This window comes from Grus americana, chromosome 1, assembly GCF_028858705.1.
Source record: "Grus americana isolate bGruAme1 chromosome 1, bGruAme1.mat, whole genome shotgun sequence".
Lineage (NCBI taxonomy): Eukaryota > Metazoa > Chordata > Aves > Gruiformes > Gruidae > Grus > Grus americana.
Window position 1 is genome coordinate 27,286,889 of NC_072852.1, and position 16,241 is coordinate 27,303,129.

Below are 16,241 nucleotides of genomic sequence, written 5' to 3' on the forward strand. Positions count from 1 at the left end.
ATCTCCCCCATCTATACAGCACCATCTCCTTTGAACGCTAGGCTGGGCAGTGATTCCTACTGCCATTGCATCTCTGTGAACACAAAATGAGCTGTCCTTGCGGGCTGAATGACTGCAAGGCTCACATGTTACATGGCAGCAAGGATTTGTTGGGTTTAACAGCCTTCGCAACACCTTGCAAAGCACAATGACACAAGAAAGAGCAGATTGAAGAGGCCCCACTCTCAGCTGCACTAAGACCATGCTAGGGCAATTAGAGGCACGTCAAAGGAAAGACAGCTTACATTAATCTAATTCCTGATTAATACATCTTTGTCCTCCACAGCACTCAAGGACTAAATAGCACCTTCCTTGTGCTGACCCTTGTACCAACACAAAAGCGAGATGGTGCCCTTGATTTTCGTCACACTGCAGGAAGTTCAGGCCGCCTTTTGTTGGAAGGAAGCACATCATCCTGGAGCTCCGACATGGCAGGCTTGAAGCGATCAACGGGCACCCTGAGCCTGCTCTGACCACCCGAGCTGGGCTCTGACTCCACCTCGAGCCTCATTTCAGGGATGCGTGTCCTGAGGCACCTTGGCCACGCGCTGAGGCAAGTACCAAGAGCGGGTGAGGCAAGAGCTGCTCCAGCATCTGCCGCAGCCTTCAGCCAGGCAGGAGCAGCCTGGGCCCCTGCACTGGGGCACCCTGTCGCGGGGGCAGAACCCCCCCTCCGCGGGGCCCTCACAAGCCCCGTGCCGCGCACCTGGCCGCCCTCTGGGGTCGCCCTCACACCCGCCCGCCACACCTCTGCAGGCACGCAACCGGCCCGCACGGCAGCGTCACCCTGCCCTCTGTGACACCCCCTTGTGACGCCCCCTGGAGTGCTCACCGCCCTTGTTGCGCAGGCAGGGGGCTGGCGCGTGCCCTGCTGGCGCAGGGAGCAGGCGCTCAGTGCTGTCACCGCCGCTGTTGCAGCAGCAGCACATCCCCGGCTGGGAGCGTCGTGCCTCCTTGCTCCCGCCTCGGGGTCTCCAGGCCGCGGCCACAGCTCGGGGCGAGCTCGTCTCTCTTGTGCCTTTTCTCCTCCTCATCCTCACCCTTGTCCTTGTCCTTACCCTCGTCCTTGTCCTTGTTCTTGCCTGGGCCCTGGCAGAGTCTGCTGGGTGCCTCTTGCTGAGGATCACTCCCAGCGGGGCTGTGCCCACACCGCAGCATGCACCGGAGCATGCGCCGCAGCGTGCACCAATTCATGGGACTCTTCTGCAAGAAGTGGCAGCAGTTGCCTTCCGGCAGCACTTCTGGTCAGCCCTATGCTGCCACCACCACCAGTGCCTATGAGCTGCAGAAGGAGGACCTGGGCAGGCTGCACCACACAGCTGCCCGCAGCGACCCAGCCTGGCTGAGGCGGTGGCATTGGTGGCTGAAGAGAGTTGGCATCAACAGGCGAGACACAGAGAAATGGTGAGGGGCTTTGGCTTTCTGATGGGACATCATCAGTGCTTCTGGCAGGCATTGCTGCGGGAGGTTCTGAGCCAAGCTCTGCTAGTCCTTGGCAGCCCTCTCTCAAGCACAAGGAGCACAACTCAAGAGTCTACTGATCCAGCGTGAGCATCAGCATGGCACAATGAACACCACTGGCAGTTTTCAGGGTGCCATGCAGAAGCATCTGCCCTTAAGGCATCGTGTGGGATCACATTCAAGCTAATCACTTGAAAAGCAAGATTTGCCCTGTCAGCTGGAAGAATGAATTCCAGAGCTTTTCATTGCTTGTAGCTGCCAGGTCAGCTTGAGTGCTGTTGGTAGTGCATGCTGCGAACTTGCCGCTTTGCTGTGGTCTCCCTGTGGGGTGGTTCTGCAGCTGCTCAAGCATCACCAGTTCTCTCCTCACATGAGGACAGTCGAGCAGTCGAACACCTTGCCCCAGGAATTTATGCAGCCTCCATCCATGGGGGCTTTTAAGACCAGAGTGGAAGGAGCCCTGAGCAGCATGGTCTGACATGGTTGTAGCTGAGTCTGCTTTGGGAAAGCAGTTGGCCTGGATACCTCCTGTGGTCCCTTCCAACCTGAATTCTCCAACTCCTCCATGTATTTGGCTTCACTTTCACTGTGCTTGTAGGAAAGGGGGAAAGAATTGGTTTGGGAGCAAGCAGGAATTAAAATGATGACAACACAGTGCCTCCAGAAGCGGGTATATTTCATATCACTTTTTGGATGCTTTAGGACTGCTCTTACAGTTGCCATCTTTGCTGGGGATATGAATGCAATCCAACTTCTTCTTTGGCATGGTGCTGATATTCTTATGATGATAAGTCTGGCTTCATGGCTGTGGATTATGCTCGTGTGTCTAGACATGTTGGGAAGATGGTTTACATGGTCATTAGAGGGGCTGAGTTGTCAGAGTGTCTGTGCTGATTTATGAACCGTTTTGGTAATGGCACCAAGGTTTGATGATATGCTGAGACCTTTATTGAAGCTGGGCTGTCGTGGTTTAGCCCCAGCCGGCAGCTGAGCACCATGCAGCTGCTTGCTCCCCTCCCCTTCCCTGGTGGGATGGGGAGGAGAATGGGAAGACAAAGGCAAAACCTCGTGGGTTGGGATAAGGACAGTTTACTGGGACAGCAAAGGAAGAGGGAAATAACAACAACAGTACTTAACAGAATACACAAAACTGGTGATACACAATGCAGTTTCTCACCCAACAACCATACAACTCAGACCACACACTCAGACCTGTCCTGAAGCTGGACTGTCCCTGAGCCACGCGTCCTGGAGCCGCTCCACCCCTCCCCGACTAGCCTCCCTTTTATGCTGAGCATGATGTCGCGTGGTATGGAATACCCCCTTTGGCTAGTTTGGGTCACCTGTCCTGGCTGTGTCCCATCCCAGCTCCTGGTGAAAATTAACTCTATCCTAGCCAAACCCAGGACATGGGCTCAGTGATGACTTCTGATAAATCTCCTTCCCATGTCAAAAGTGGATGTGGGAATTGAGGAGAACTTACACCCACAATGCTCTTTTAGAATTCCCGCATGTGTTGCTAAGTGCTATTCAACCCCACTGACTAGGAACTACCTGCCTTTTGTTTCAGTTGGGATCTGAATTAATGTAGCATCCTGTGGATGTAACACCCTTGCAGTTAGATGTGAATCTGCCAGAGGGCTTGTTATAATCCCTATGGAGCAGTTGTTCATCAGTTTAGATTGTAGCCAGCAGGGCTGAAGTGCTTCACAGATACCAACATGCATCTAGAGAATGAACATGCCTGCAGCGAATATTTCGTCATGTAATGTACCAGTACAGGTTAAGGGTTGACCTGCTGGGAAGCAGTACTGCGGAGAAGGACCTGGGAGTCCTCATGGACAGCAAGCTCTCCATGAGCTTGGCTTCGTGGCCAAGAAGGCCAATGGTATCCTGGGGTGCGTTCAGAAGAGCGTGGCCAGAAGGTCGAGGGAGATTATCCTCCCCTTCCGCTCTGCCCTAGTGAAGCCACATCTGGAGTTCTGTTCTGTGTCCTGTTCTGGGCAACCCAGTAGACAACAGGGAACTACTGGAGAGAGTCCAATGTAGGGTTACAAAGATGATGAGGGGACTGGAGCATCTCTCTTATGAGGAAAGGCTGAGAGAGCTGGGTCTGTTTATATATGAATATAAATTCATATATAAAATAAATAATATAAATCTGAATATCTGGAAAAGAGAAGACTGAGAGGGGATCTTATCAATGCTTATAAATATCTAAAGGGTGGGTGTCGAGAGGATGGGGCCCAACTCTTCTAGGGGCTAGACTCTTCTCAATGGTGCCCAGTGACAGAACAAGGGGCAATGGGCACAAACTGGAAAACAGGAAGTTCCATCTGAACATGAGGAAAAACTTCTTCACTTTGAGGGTGACAGAGCACTAGCACAGGCTGCCCAGAGAGATTGTGGAGTCTCCTTCTCTGGAGATATTCAAAATCCACCTGGACACAATCCTGTGCAGCCTGGTCTAGGTGATCCTGCTTTAGCAGGGGGGGGTGGACTAGATGATCTCCAGAGGTCCCTTCCAACCCCTCCCAATCTGTGAATCTGTAATGGTAGTGCAAGAGTAAGGTGTGAGCGTTACCATTTCTCAGTTGGCAACAAAATGGAATAAGGAATGGCTGTTGCTCTCCTAGTCAAGTGTGTATGCAAGGATGCGGTTGTTTCTACCAACTCTTATTTCCTCTCTTTCTGTATATATCCTTAGTAAGGTACCGATGGAAAACACAGATGGTGAAAAGACAGAAGAATCTTCTGCAGGTGGTGCAGCAGACAAGGCAGTTCTCAGCACCTCCCGCCCAGTGAGAACTGCTGACTTTACACACGCTGCAATTGCTCAGCACAGAGGAGGTACGATCATTAACTGCGGAAGGGCCGATGAGGAAAATCGCTGTGGCCTGTAGTAGAACTGTCCCTCATCTTCTGGATGCTGGGCTTGGACGATGGGAAAAAGCAGAGTGAGATAAACACTCACAGTGTGTCACTTCTTACCTCCTTTGTAGGTGCCCTGCCAGCAGGAGGAGCAGAGCAAGAGGAAGATGCTGAATCTCTCAGGGATTTCGAGGTACTTTCTATGAGGGATGCAGTGGGGTCCCCCTTGGTTCACTTGCTTTTGGGCTTACTTACCTCTGAACTTGTTGACCTCTTCTGCTGCTCCTGCAGCAGTTACATTTGTAACTGGAGACCCTTGAAATACTCGTGCTCTAGCCAGCTTTTCACGTAGGACTGGGACGAAGGCAGGTCAAGCTAATAACCTGGGTCTCATAGCAAATGGCCTTCGAGTCGGATTTCTAGTATAGTCTAGAAGCGGTGAAGATTCCCCCTGCTCCCCCTTGGTAGCATAGCGGTGCTTAGCTGAGAAAGATGGGGAGACAGAGGTCATCAGTTTTGCAGGTGCCTGCTGGTGGCAGGCAACAATTCTTGTCTTTGAATTCACTCTGAACACTGACCTAATTATGTAAGCTAAGTAAAAGCATGCCTCAGTCTCATGTTCTTACCAAGTTCTTCATGCTCATGTAAAAACATTTCTTTAGGACTGGGTCACACAGCTGCAGCAGAAGCTTGCTGATGCTCTTAAAAAGCAATCTATGTCAGAAGCTTCACTGGATGTTACTATGCTCTACAACCGTGACCTGGAGGAAGACAATCTGTGCTTGCAAAAGGAATTGGACACGGTTGAAGCTGAGGTATGCAAAGCCTGTCACTATAAGAATAAACCAGTGGGTGGCTGTTTCTTCCTGTACACTATGAAAAAGGCCAAAACAGTATTCCGGCAGCCAGTAGGAGAGAGATCTAAGGAAGTTAACAGGGATACCCTGTCATAATTCACAAAGCCAGTGAAACCTTCAGCCAAGTGGCCTCCTTTTCCTCTTCCAGAGTGCAAGACAATATTACGTGAATCATCAAAAAGCCACCTGGTTTCTGTTGCAAGTAAGAGACAATCTTGCTCCTCAACCCCACAGCAGAAGCTCTTGTTCAGGCTCTGGGGTACTATTGCAGCAATGTCCTTTCTCTTCCCTTCTTCCTCCCCTCCCCTGGTGATAAAAGCAACCTGCCCTTTGGGGAGCTCCTCACAAACTGGAGGGGCAAGGCAGTACATTAGGAGCAGCCTTATGGCAGCTAGGTACAAACAGAGCAGTTCGTTCTCTCTCAAAACTCACCTCTGCTCTGAGGCATGATTTCCCTGGTCAGGATATTGCACTCTCTCTATATTCTCCTTATATGTAGCTTGCTAAATACATGTGAAGGTCATCTTTGGTTTGGGTGCACAGCGTGTAAAACTATGTGAACCTTCTTCATGGTTGAAGGAACGTTTTTTAAGGAGTTGTTAGAGTTTGGGGTTTTTTTCAATAACACAGGTGTCAGAACCATCTGGATTGAACTAAGCAAGAAGCAGAGTTTGTTTGTAGGTGGTGTGTTTGCACTGTATATCCAAAGCAGCATCTCACCACCTTTTTTTTCTCCCTTCTTTGGGCCTGCTGTAACTTGCTGTCCTTAAGCAGCTTTCTTGCAAGTGAATTGTAAGCTGCTTTCTGAGGTGGGGACCTCCTTTTGCAGTGTTCTTACAAAAACTGAAGTATAGAGGCCTCACAGTTCTGAAACAGAGATCATCTTAAATCTCCTTATGAGGGAGCTGTGGGTTCATTTTAGGAGAAGGAGGAACTTTTCTAATTCCTGTTTTCATGGAGGAGCAGACAAGTGGATACAAAGAGTGTCACAAGCCACTGAAAGGGCAGCAGGAGCAGTGTCGGTGCTTAGAACCGTGCTAATAGGAAATCAGTGGAGGGATGGGAGAGGCCAGTATAAAGGATGATGAAGTAACACGGTTTGTGTTCCTTTGCTAGTAGAAGAGAAGGTTTGAATGTATTTGAAATGATTACAGCTCTTTGAGTAGAGGGAATGTGCCGATATATGCAGCGCTTGAATTCTTCAGCAGCAGCTGACTCCTCTGTATAAGCTCACCTGACTACTCTGGATTCCTACTTTGATTTTACAGTTGCAGGAGTTGGAAGAACAGCGTCTTCAGTCTGAGCATTGTGTTCGTGACTTGAAGACTGCCTTGGATAATAAGGAAAGAGAAGTCACAGCTTCTTCCCAGAAACTGCAGGACCTCCTGTTGGCATCTTCAGGGGCTAATACTACTGTAAAACAACTGGAAGAACACGTGCAACGGTAAGAGAGTAACACAGCGAAGCAAGGTGTCTGTCGCTTTCTGGGATTGTTCAAAAACAGCAGGATAGCCTTGTTGCATTACAGCAAGTTAAAACACAAATTTGAAAGATGCTTTTGGTTTAGATGATGTTATTTCACGCTGTTCTTTCAGAATTGGTGCTCTGGTGGATTTGCGTAATAAGACCTGTATTTCTTTTTAAGCCTTGAAATTGAAAATGCCAGATTGGAAGCCACAGTCCAGCAACAGAGCAGTAGGATTGAAGCCCTTCAGAGAGACCTGCAAGCTTCTGCCTCAGTAAGCTGATCATAAACTTCCCTTTTTTGTGAACTCCTGAGCCTAGTTACCTGTTTCTGTGGGGAAATCTTAAGATGAGATTTTCCTGGAAAGCCTAGGGAAACTCAGTTCCTGCGTGCCAGATGACATCATGCTCAGCAATAAAAGCTGTGGGGAAGAAGGAGGAAGGGGGGGATGTTTGAAGATATGGCATTTGTCTTTCCAAGCAACCATTACATGTGAAGAAGCTCTGCTTTCCTGGAAATGGCTGAAAAACTGCCTGCCGATGGGAAGTAATGAATGAATTCCTTCTTTTGCGTTGCTCGCTTATGCAGCTTTAGCTTTACTTAAGAAACTGTCTTTATCTCAAACCATCAGTTTTCTCATTCTTACCCTGCCAATGCTCTCCCGAATCCTGTCGGGGGGGAGCAAACAAGTGGCTATGTGGTGCTTAGCTGCCTAATGGGGTTAAACTATGACAGATGGATAGGATGGATGTTGGGGCCAGGAGGGAGATCTGTGGTTGAAAGCTGAGAGAGGAGACTGGACTTGGGAGATCTGTGTTGCTTTGTCACAGCTTGCCCTTGAGACCATGTGAAGGGTCCCTTTCCCACCTGTGAATAGGCGATGGTTCGTTCCTGCCACACGGTGGGGCAGAGGTATAGAATAATTAGGTGAGGTGATGCTGTACAGTAGCAGGCAGAGCATTTTCTTGCTCTCAGATGATAGTACAGTTGCTACAGAAGTCGTGAGGGTAGGGTATTTTCTGTGGTGGGCACTAGAGGAATTATTATTTTATAAAGTAGGTATCATTATGCACTCTGGAGGACCTTTGGAAGAAAGTTGTAGGGTGATTTTGTGTGTGTGTGTGTATGCGTGTCTTCTTATCCCCCAAAGCTGTAACCTCATCTTATCGCTTTTAGAGTGTTCATTCTTTCCTCCAGCTTCAACTCCTGTTCTTGCTTATGTTTCCCGAGGTGTGTTTTAGATTTTGGATGGGGAGCAGAGAGCTTAGGCCTGTTTCTATTTCAGTTACTGCATTCTATTTCAGAGTTGTCTTTCCGGTCACCTTAGGTTTTTCTTTTGCCACTGTTGCTTTCACAGATGCAAAAGCAGAATCTGCTGGCTTGGACATCAAAGGACTCACACAGCACGTGGGAAGAGCAATTGAAGTCAAGATACTACCTTGAAGAGCGTGCTGCTCAGAATGACAGGGAAAAGGCTCAACTTTTGCAACAGGTGAAAATTCTCCAGATGCCTATCCAATACCCAGGAGAACTGTGTTCACCTTTTTGCCGAGTTCTTACATGCTTGGCTTTTTCTGTTACCCCTGCCATTCAGGTGCTGAGTATCTTGTCATTTGGGGGTCACACAGGAAGCAACAGAGAGAGACAGCTTCTCTGTTGAGAACGCTAGATGCACATACCACACGTAGATACTGTTTTTATGCTGTGTGTGTCATGGATCTTTTCTATTTTGAAAGCACGACAGTAAAGGACGGCCAGTGAAGAAGCTGATAGTGGGGATATGCAGAGATGAAGTGCATCTGTGTGAAGAATTGAGAATAAACTTCAAACTGCAGAAGGACTGTGAGAGGTATGTGTTTTTCGTATGGTGAAGAGGTACCCCTGAGTAGAAGTCAAGCTGTATTGAACTTTACCATAAAAATAGGTGTACATAACTGTTTGTGAGCAAATTCAAGCCTCACGTTAGTTCTTGCACGGCACTTCTGTGCATGAGCCTATAGTATTCAATAGCTGCTAAATGAAATGCAAATACAGGTTGCCCTGCAGACATCCCGGGGGGAAGGAAGTCTTTTATTCCTCTTTTCAGGTGTGTGTTGGGTTTGCATGGCAAGGTTTTGGTAGCGGGGGGGCTACAGGGGTGGCTTCTGTGAGAAGCTGCTAGAAGCTTCCCCTGTGTCTGATAGAGCCAATGCCAGCCAGCTCCAAGACGGACCCGCCGCTGGCCAAGGCCAAGCCAATCAGTGCCTCTGTGATAACATATTTAAGAAGGGGAAAAAAAAACAAGTTAGAGAGAGCTTTTGTAGCCGGAGAGAGGAGTGAGAAGATGTAAGAAACTCTGCAGACACCAAGGTCAGTGCAGAAGGAGGGGCAGGAGGTGCTCCAGGCGCCGGAGCAGAGATCCCCCTGCAGCCCGTGGTGAAGACCATGGTGAAGCAGGCTGTCCCCCTGCAGCCCATGGAGGAAGGATGAGGGGGTGTAGAGATTCCACCTGCAGCCCGTGGAGGACCCCACGCTGGAGCAGGTGGAGGCACCTGAAGGAGGCTGTGGCCCTGTGGGAAGCCTACGCTGGAGCAAGTCCGGGCCGGACCGGTGGACCCGTGAAGAGGGGAGCCCACGCCAGGGCAGGTTTGCTGGCAGGACTTGTGACCCCGTGGGGGACCCCACGCTGGAGCAGTTTGCTCCTGAAGGTCTGCACCCCGTGAGAGGGACTCCATGCTGGAGCAGGGGAACGATGAGAGGAGTCCTCCCCCTGAGGATGAAGAAGCGGCAGAAACAACGTGTGCTGAACTGACCGTAACCCCCATTCCCCGTCCCCCTGTGCCGCTGAGGGGGAGGAGGTTGAAGCCGGGAGTGAAGTTGAGCCCGGGAAGATGGGAGGGGTGGGGGGAGGTGTTTTAAGAGTTGATTTTATTTCTCATTCCTCTACTCTGTTTTGTTTAGTAATAAATTAGATGAATTCCCTCTCTAAGTTCGGTCTGTTTTGCTCGTGACGATAATTAGTGAATGATCTCTCCCTGTCCTTATCTTGACCCACAAGCGTTTCATTATACCTTTTCTCCCCTGTCTAGTGAATGAGGGGAGTGAGAGAGCGGCTCTGGTGGGCACCTGGCCTCCAGCCAGGGTCAACCCACCACAAGGTGAAATTTGGATCCTCTGAGTGATTTGTGGCACAGGAATGCTGTTTTTTCTCAGTCATTGCTGGTGTATCAAGCACATTAAAGATCAAGCAAGCCACATCTGCGCTGTCATCATAAGAGTATGTGAAAAAGGCCAGTTGTTCCATTGCTTCATTGTTTTCTTGACTCATTTGCTGTGTAGGTTGATTAGCCTTCTGAGCAGAGCTATGAAGAAACTGAGAGTGTATGAGGGGAGAGAAGTGGAGGCCCCCCCCATTGTTTATAGGAAGAAATGAAGAACAACTGCTCTGAAATGGTCACTGAAGGTGGTAGATGAAGAACAAAGGTGAGCTCTGGTTTGTTTGGAGTTTTCTTGGTGATTTTCTTTTGTTGTGGGGTGTTTTTTCCTCTTTTGAGACCTATATTACCCTTTTCCTAGACTTTTTTGGTATAGTCAATTATCTGTTCTCTTCTTGATGCTCTTTCTGTTGTAGTAGTAGTGACACTGCTGTAGTTGTCATCATGGGTAAAAATGAATGTGCAGAGCAGTATCTGCAAAGGCACGTCAAGGGCGAGCCAAGAGTTGAAGCAAGGCTGGCAGGGCCTGTGAGCTCATGGGCCAGGGAGCAGTCCCACAGGCCCTCACCCAGAAGAGCAGAACAGGTCCAGTGACAGTCAGCGGGGCCAGCCAAGAGTGCAGATCGCCAGGCCCATCCAGAGGGACAGGCAGGTCTGCAGTCCTACCAGGACATCATGTCTGCAGGTGAGGGTCAGGGCTGAGAGCCATGTGTTCCAGCACAGGCCTGGCTGCAGCTTGAGGCTGTGGCAGCATCTTCTAGGCCTGACAGATTAATTCCTTTTCTGGAAGAGAGGCAAGTAACACCATCATAACTCGGAACCACTGTATGAAGTTGGCTTTGCTCAAGATCAGCCCTTGAGCCCCGTCTTAGGCACCAGTTGAGCAGGAGGCAGCTCAGGTGTTGGTTTTTTAAACAGTGCCATTGCTTCCCAGGGCACGATGCGGTGAGGTGATGCAGAAAAACTTCTCAAACTTACTGCTCACCAGTAGCTGCTGTCTCAGCCCATCTTTCCCTTGTTATGGGGCCCCAGAAGCAGAGTTCCCAGAAGTGCTGTTGTGGTTGTTCTGGCTGGTCAGTAGCATGTAACCTTTTATGTACTTCTCTGCTTGTTACTCAGATGTGTTGCTAAAGCAGCCCTGTTGCAGAGCTACTTTCATTTTTAGAAGGTATTCTTGTGGAATGAGTCAACTGCCTCTCACTGTTTTCACAGCTGATGAGATGGCATCATTACCCATCAGAAGATGCTGGAGCAGAGAAGTCCCAACTCCAGAAAACAAGGAGCGGTTATACTGAGAGGAAAGGTTTCCCTTCCACCTGCTAATTTAGGGACTGGAGTTGCCAGGCAGTGAGGAAGAGCAGCCATGGCCACCACACTGGCAGGAAGATGACAGTTTTGTGCTGCTACCACCATCTAATGCCAAATATGTTGTTCCAACTTGATGTTTAATAAAATGTGTAATCCAGGATGCGTCTTTATTTTCTTCCGTTCCCCCTGCTGGTCTCGCTTCTCCCGTTCCCTTTTCATGTGGCTGTACACTCTTACTGCCTCCGCTTGCCTCTGGTACAGACAAGGACCCGTCTGATTGCTGCAAAATGATGATGGCTGCTAGAACTGTTGTGACATTTGAGCAGAACTGCTGCATTTTGTCATAGAATTTGAGTTCTTTGGCCCTAGCTGGTATGGATGATGAGTCATATTTTTGAAGGCTTATGCAGGCTTTCTTCCTAAGCAGGCAGTTAAGACTTCTCTCTCTGACCTTGGTCTGAGTGAAAATCAGTCGCGCAGACATCTTCGCTTGTGAGAGAGAAGCAAGGCCATAAGTCCAAGCAAGAGCTCTCCTCTGCTCACTTCAGCTCTGTTCACAGCTGCAGCTCGTCCTGGAGGCCAGGCAAATGCCCAGCACACATCTCTCTCCTTTTCCTCCAGGGAGGCTTGAAGCACAGTTGTGTGGACTAGAGTTGAGGAATTGCTAATTATCAGTTCCCAGGCTCTTCCTCTGGTTTAGAGCAATCCTTCTTGTGGTCTGGGCAGAAGGTAGTGGGTGAGCTTCTGCTAGCCAGGAAACACTGGCAAATCCCACAGGTTTTGATCCCCTGGGAAGCTGACCAATTTGTAGCCCACAGAGGGAAAAGGCATTCAGATATCTCTCCAGCCTGCACCACAGCAGTCAAAGAGAAGTTCAGCTTTTGGTACTTTCTGGCATCTCTCTGCAGAGAAAGCAGGTGCAGAACATCTTGCCCTTCACTTTGAGTTGTCCCTGTGATAAACTCAGATGTGACCTGTTTTCAGCTTTGCTCCTAACCTGCCCTGTGCTGCCATGAGGCTGAGGCTGTCAGTGAGAGGGGAAAGTTCTTGGCTGGTGGAGCCGCAGAATGGAAATTCAGCATTGGCATCTGGCATAACAGGTGTTGATACCAGTTACAGTGGGGTGGGGGGTGAGGCAGTAGAGAGAAGTCCCGTCAATTTTTTCATGTTAAAGTCCATCTCCAGTGTCACTGTGGGGACTCTTGATAATCTCAGAGATGCCATGGCAGTTGGGGGAGGCTCCTGAGGCCTGGAAGACAAGAAATGTCCAGCACTGATGTGGGGATCTTCACAGCAAACTGCATTGTGCACACGAGACCTGCCCACACGCAGTACCTCTTGTAACACCACAGCTGTGTCTAATATACCACCCAAAGACTGACCAGACAAATTTGAATAATAAAATCCTTTTATTAATAATTTTTTGCTCTTACAGCCAAAATAAAACAGGAAATATCTCCAGTGATCCTAAACTTTCAAGTGCGGGCCTGCTTTTATTTAGGCAGACCTCCTACCCAATGTAATGAGCATTTTGCCCAAGTTTGGCCTACTCTTAGCTTTAATTTTTGTCTTTGGCTACATGCAACAAAGAAAAACACTGCAGAATGTATTCAACATCTGCAAGCACAAAGGCACAAAGATGAGATCAACCTTCTTAAATACAAAGTCATGGTGTTAGGCGTGATGGCACCACTCAAGAATGGCCATACATTTAGCCAAGGAAATCTTGACCTCCAACTCCTGATCACGAAGAGCCTTCTGGAACTTCTCCACTTCCCCGGCCATTTCTTGTTCATCTCACCTGTGCATCTTCTGAGCTGCTGAGATAACACCCCAGAAGCAACGGTCAGTGAGCAACCTCTAGCTTGCAGTACCAAAGTATCTGTTCCTTATGATAATACCCTTGCCACTATCAGCTTATGCCTTCTCTGCTGTGGGCCAGTACAGATGCCTGTGCTACTACATGCAGAACCAGGATTGTGGAACTGCTCCAGCAGAAAGAAATTAGTCTTTCTCAGCCAAATTAGTTTTCTACCATGCTATTCTCAGGTCAATGCAGAAGGCAGCATGAGAGATACAGCAATCAGCTAGGAGTGCTAGAAAGATGAGACAGAGGCAATGAAACCATTCTTCTATGGCTTCTTGGTATGAGAACAGGAGAGGCCTCAAGGTAGCAAAGATCTTTTTGTAATGAATTTCATTCAGGAAGGCTCAAGGGAGAAATCTTATCAGTCGAGGGGAGGGGGCAGTAAAGAAGAGCAGCAGCCTTTTGGCATCCAGTGGCAGTCAGCTGAGAGGCAATGGCCACAAACTGATATCTGAAATGCAGGAAATTCCATTTAAACATAAGAAAAAACATTGTTAGTAGCAGGTATATACTCATAGGACATGATTTTTACAAAATCTTGAGAATAACCACATCAGTAGGAATGCTACTCTGTATTCCTTCGGGAATTGAAATCAATCCTCAGTGCATTACAGCCCTATTTTTAGCAGACGTTCCTTATTTTCTTATGGTTTATAAGTTTTAAGTAGTTTAATTAAAAGAAGGAAGACAAAAGTTTTCTTTTTCTTTGCAATCAACTAAAATGTAACTAAACCTAATAGATCCAATTATGATCTACTTGGACTCAAGTGTGTTATTGTGGACCCATTTCAATGGTAACTGTATACTGGTTGCACAAAAAGTGTGAGCCAGTGAATCTATGTGGTTCTGAATATGCTAGTAAGTCTCTTCTCTTGCACAGTAGCTCTATTACTGTATTGGAAAAAAAAAAATAGCATTTCTTGTTCATCACTTAGAAGAAGCCAAAAGAAATCCATTCCACATTCTCAATAGAAAGCTAGCTGTTAATCCTACTGTGTGCACGTGTGCATGGGTGTGTTGGGTTTGCATGGCAAGGTTTTGGTAGCGGGGGGGCTACAGGGGTGGCTTCTGTGAGAAGCTGCTAGAAGCTTCCCCTGTGGCTGACAGAGCCAACGCCAGCCGGCTCCAAGACGGACCCGCCACTGGCCAAGGCCAAGCCAATCAGTGCCTCTGTGATAACATATTTAAGAAGGGGAAAAAAAAACAAGTTAGAGAGAGCTTTTGCAGCCGGAGAGAGGAGTGAGAAGATGTAAGAAACTCTGCAGACACCAAGGTCAGTGCAGAAGGAGGGGCAGGAGGTGCTCCAGGCACCGGAGCAGAGATCCCCCTGCAGCCCGTGGTGAAGACCATGGTGAAGCAGGCTGTCCCCCTGCAGCCCACGGAGGAAGGATGAGGGGGTGTAGAGATTCCACCTGCAGCCTGTGGAGGACCCCACGCCGGAGCAGGTGGAGGCACCTGAAGGAGGCTGCGGCCCTGTGGGAAGCCCACGCTGGAGCACGTTCCTGGCCGGACCGGTGGACCCGTGAAGAGGGGAGCCCACGCCAGGGCAGGTTTGCTGGCAGGACTTGTGACCCCGTGGGGGACCCCACGCTGGAGCAGTTTGCTCCTGAAGGTCTGCACCCCGTGAGAGGGACTCCATGCTGGAGCAGGGGAACGATGAGAGGAGTCCTCCCCCTGAGGATGAAGAAGCGGCAGAAACAACGTGTGCTGAACTGACCGTAACCCCCATTCCCCATCTCCCTGTGCCGCTGAGGGGGAGGAGGTTGAAGCCGGGAGTGAAGTTGAGCCCGGGAAGATGGGAGGGGTGGGGGGAGGTGTTCTAAGATTTGGTTTTATTTCTCATTCCTCTACTCTGTTTTGTTTAGTAATAAATTAGATGAATTCCCTCTCTAAGTTCAGTCTGTTTTGCTCGTGACGATAATTAGTGAATGATCTCTCCCTGTCCTTATCTCGACCCACAAGCTTTTCGTTGTACTTCTTCTCCCCTGTCTAGTGAAGGAGGGCAGTGATAGAGCGGCTCTGGTGGGCACCTGGCCCCCAGCCAGGGTCAACCCACCATAATGGGATACGGTGTCAATGTCAGACTGTACTGAGATCAAGTAAAACTGCCACCACAGGACTCAGCATACCCACTGCCCGTACAGCGTTTCCAGAGGTGGCACACCAGAAGCACCACCACAGCTCCAGCTCTCCACCTAGAGGGAGGAAAACCTGTTACAGTCACTGTCTGCAGGATGCATGTAACTACCCAGTTCTCTTCAAAGTCTCAGAGCAAGCAATGTGGAGAAATGCAATCTTCCCAGACAGCTTTTCTGAGTTATACCACCCCTCCTATAAATACAGCAGTTGAAAAGCAGGTGTACTAAACCAGATGATTAGAAGCATATGGTTATCAGCCCAACAAGTCTTTACTGAATTTTTTCCTTCTTGGGAAACAAAATACAAAGAATGATTTAATAGGGGGAAAATACAGATTGGAAAAAGGGAATTTTAGACTGCCATTCTTTTACTTCAGCACTGAAAAATATTTTGTGAGCTAAATTGTCCAGCTACAGTGAATCACGTCAAAGGAAAGGTGTACCTTTAGCAGACTAACTCAAATACCAAGGCTTATGCAACACTTAAGCCACATTTAAGCCCTATTTGGAAATCTTCCTGTGGTACACGGGTGTTGTGCAGGGCACCAGAACAGGAATGAAACCTTTCATGCAGACAGGAGTAGAAACAACAGTTACTAGATGATATTGAAACTGCTACAGATAAGCTACATGGAACACATTGAAAGGACAAAGCAACACAATAGGAAATACCAATACCTCAAAAAAATCCCCCCAATAAAGGAACTATTTAAAAAAATAGAAATGGATTAAAACTAAAACAAAAACTTTGGGTATCTTCAACATCACCCACGAGCCAAAGAGATTCAAGAAATAGTACAAACAAAGATCAAAAAGCTGGAAAAAATAATGCAAACAGCTGTTAATTGGTTGTGAAAGATTCTAGCTATTCATTTTGCATCCTTTTTGGCTAATAATGAACAGTTCCTGTTGTGCCCACATAACTATATCTATAGGCCTCATCAGCACCCTCTTCTCTTCTAAGCGTGAAGGCAAATTGCAGCCCAAACAGCTACCAAAGTCCCTACCAGCTAAAGCTGACTCTCTCATCACAGGGGCTTG

At 48.5% G+C, this 16,241-nt stretch overlaps 1 protein-coding gene across 1 annotated transcript; it reads left to right on the plus strand.

Annotated features, from left to right (window-relative positions):
* The first annotated feature begins 1,207 nt into the window (after positions 1-1,207).
* Positions 1,208-11,353, plus strand: LOC129199323 (uncharacterized). Its single transcript, XM_054809634.1, has 10 exons — positions 1,208-1,443; positions 4,208-4,350; positions 4,503-4,564; positions 5,034-5,186; positions 6,497-6,672; positions 6,874-6,967; positions 8,051-8,185; positions 8,430-8,542; positions 10,012-10,155; positions 11,100-11,353. The coding sequence occupies exons 1-9, from the start codon at positions 1,208-1,210 to the stop codon at positions 10,103-10,105; spliced, it is 1,206 nt and encodes a 401-aa protein (XP_054665609.1). The 3' UTR covers positions 10,106-10,155; positions 11,100-11,353.
* Positions 11,354-16,241: the final 4,888 nt, after the last annotated feature.

What these genes read in the sequence shown, in the direction of transcription:
- LOC129199323 (XM_054809634.1), top strand. Translation starts at nt 1,208, where the DNA reads ATGCGCCGCAGCGTGCACCAATTCATGGGACTCTTCTGCAAGAAGTGG. An exon ending in AATCTCTCAGGGATTTCGAG is followed by an intron (nt 4,565 to 5,033) that starts GTACTTTCTATG and finishes ACATTTCTTTAG; the next exon opens with GACTGGGTCACACAGCTGCA. An exon ending in CTGGAAGAACACGTGCAACG is followed by an intron (nt 6,673 to 6,873) that starts GTAAGAGAGTAA and finishes TTTCTTTTTAAG; the next exon opens with CCTTGAAATTGAAAATGCCA.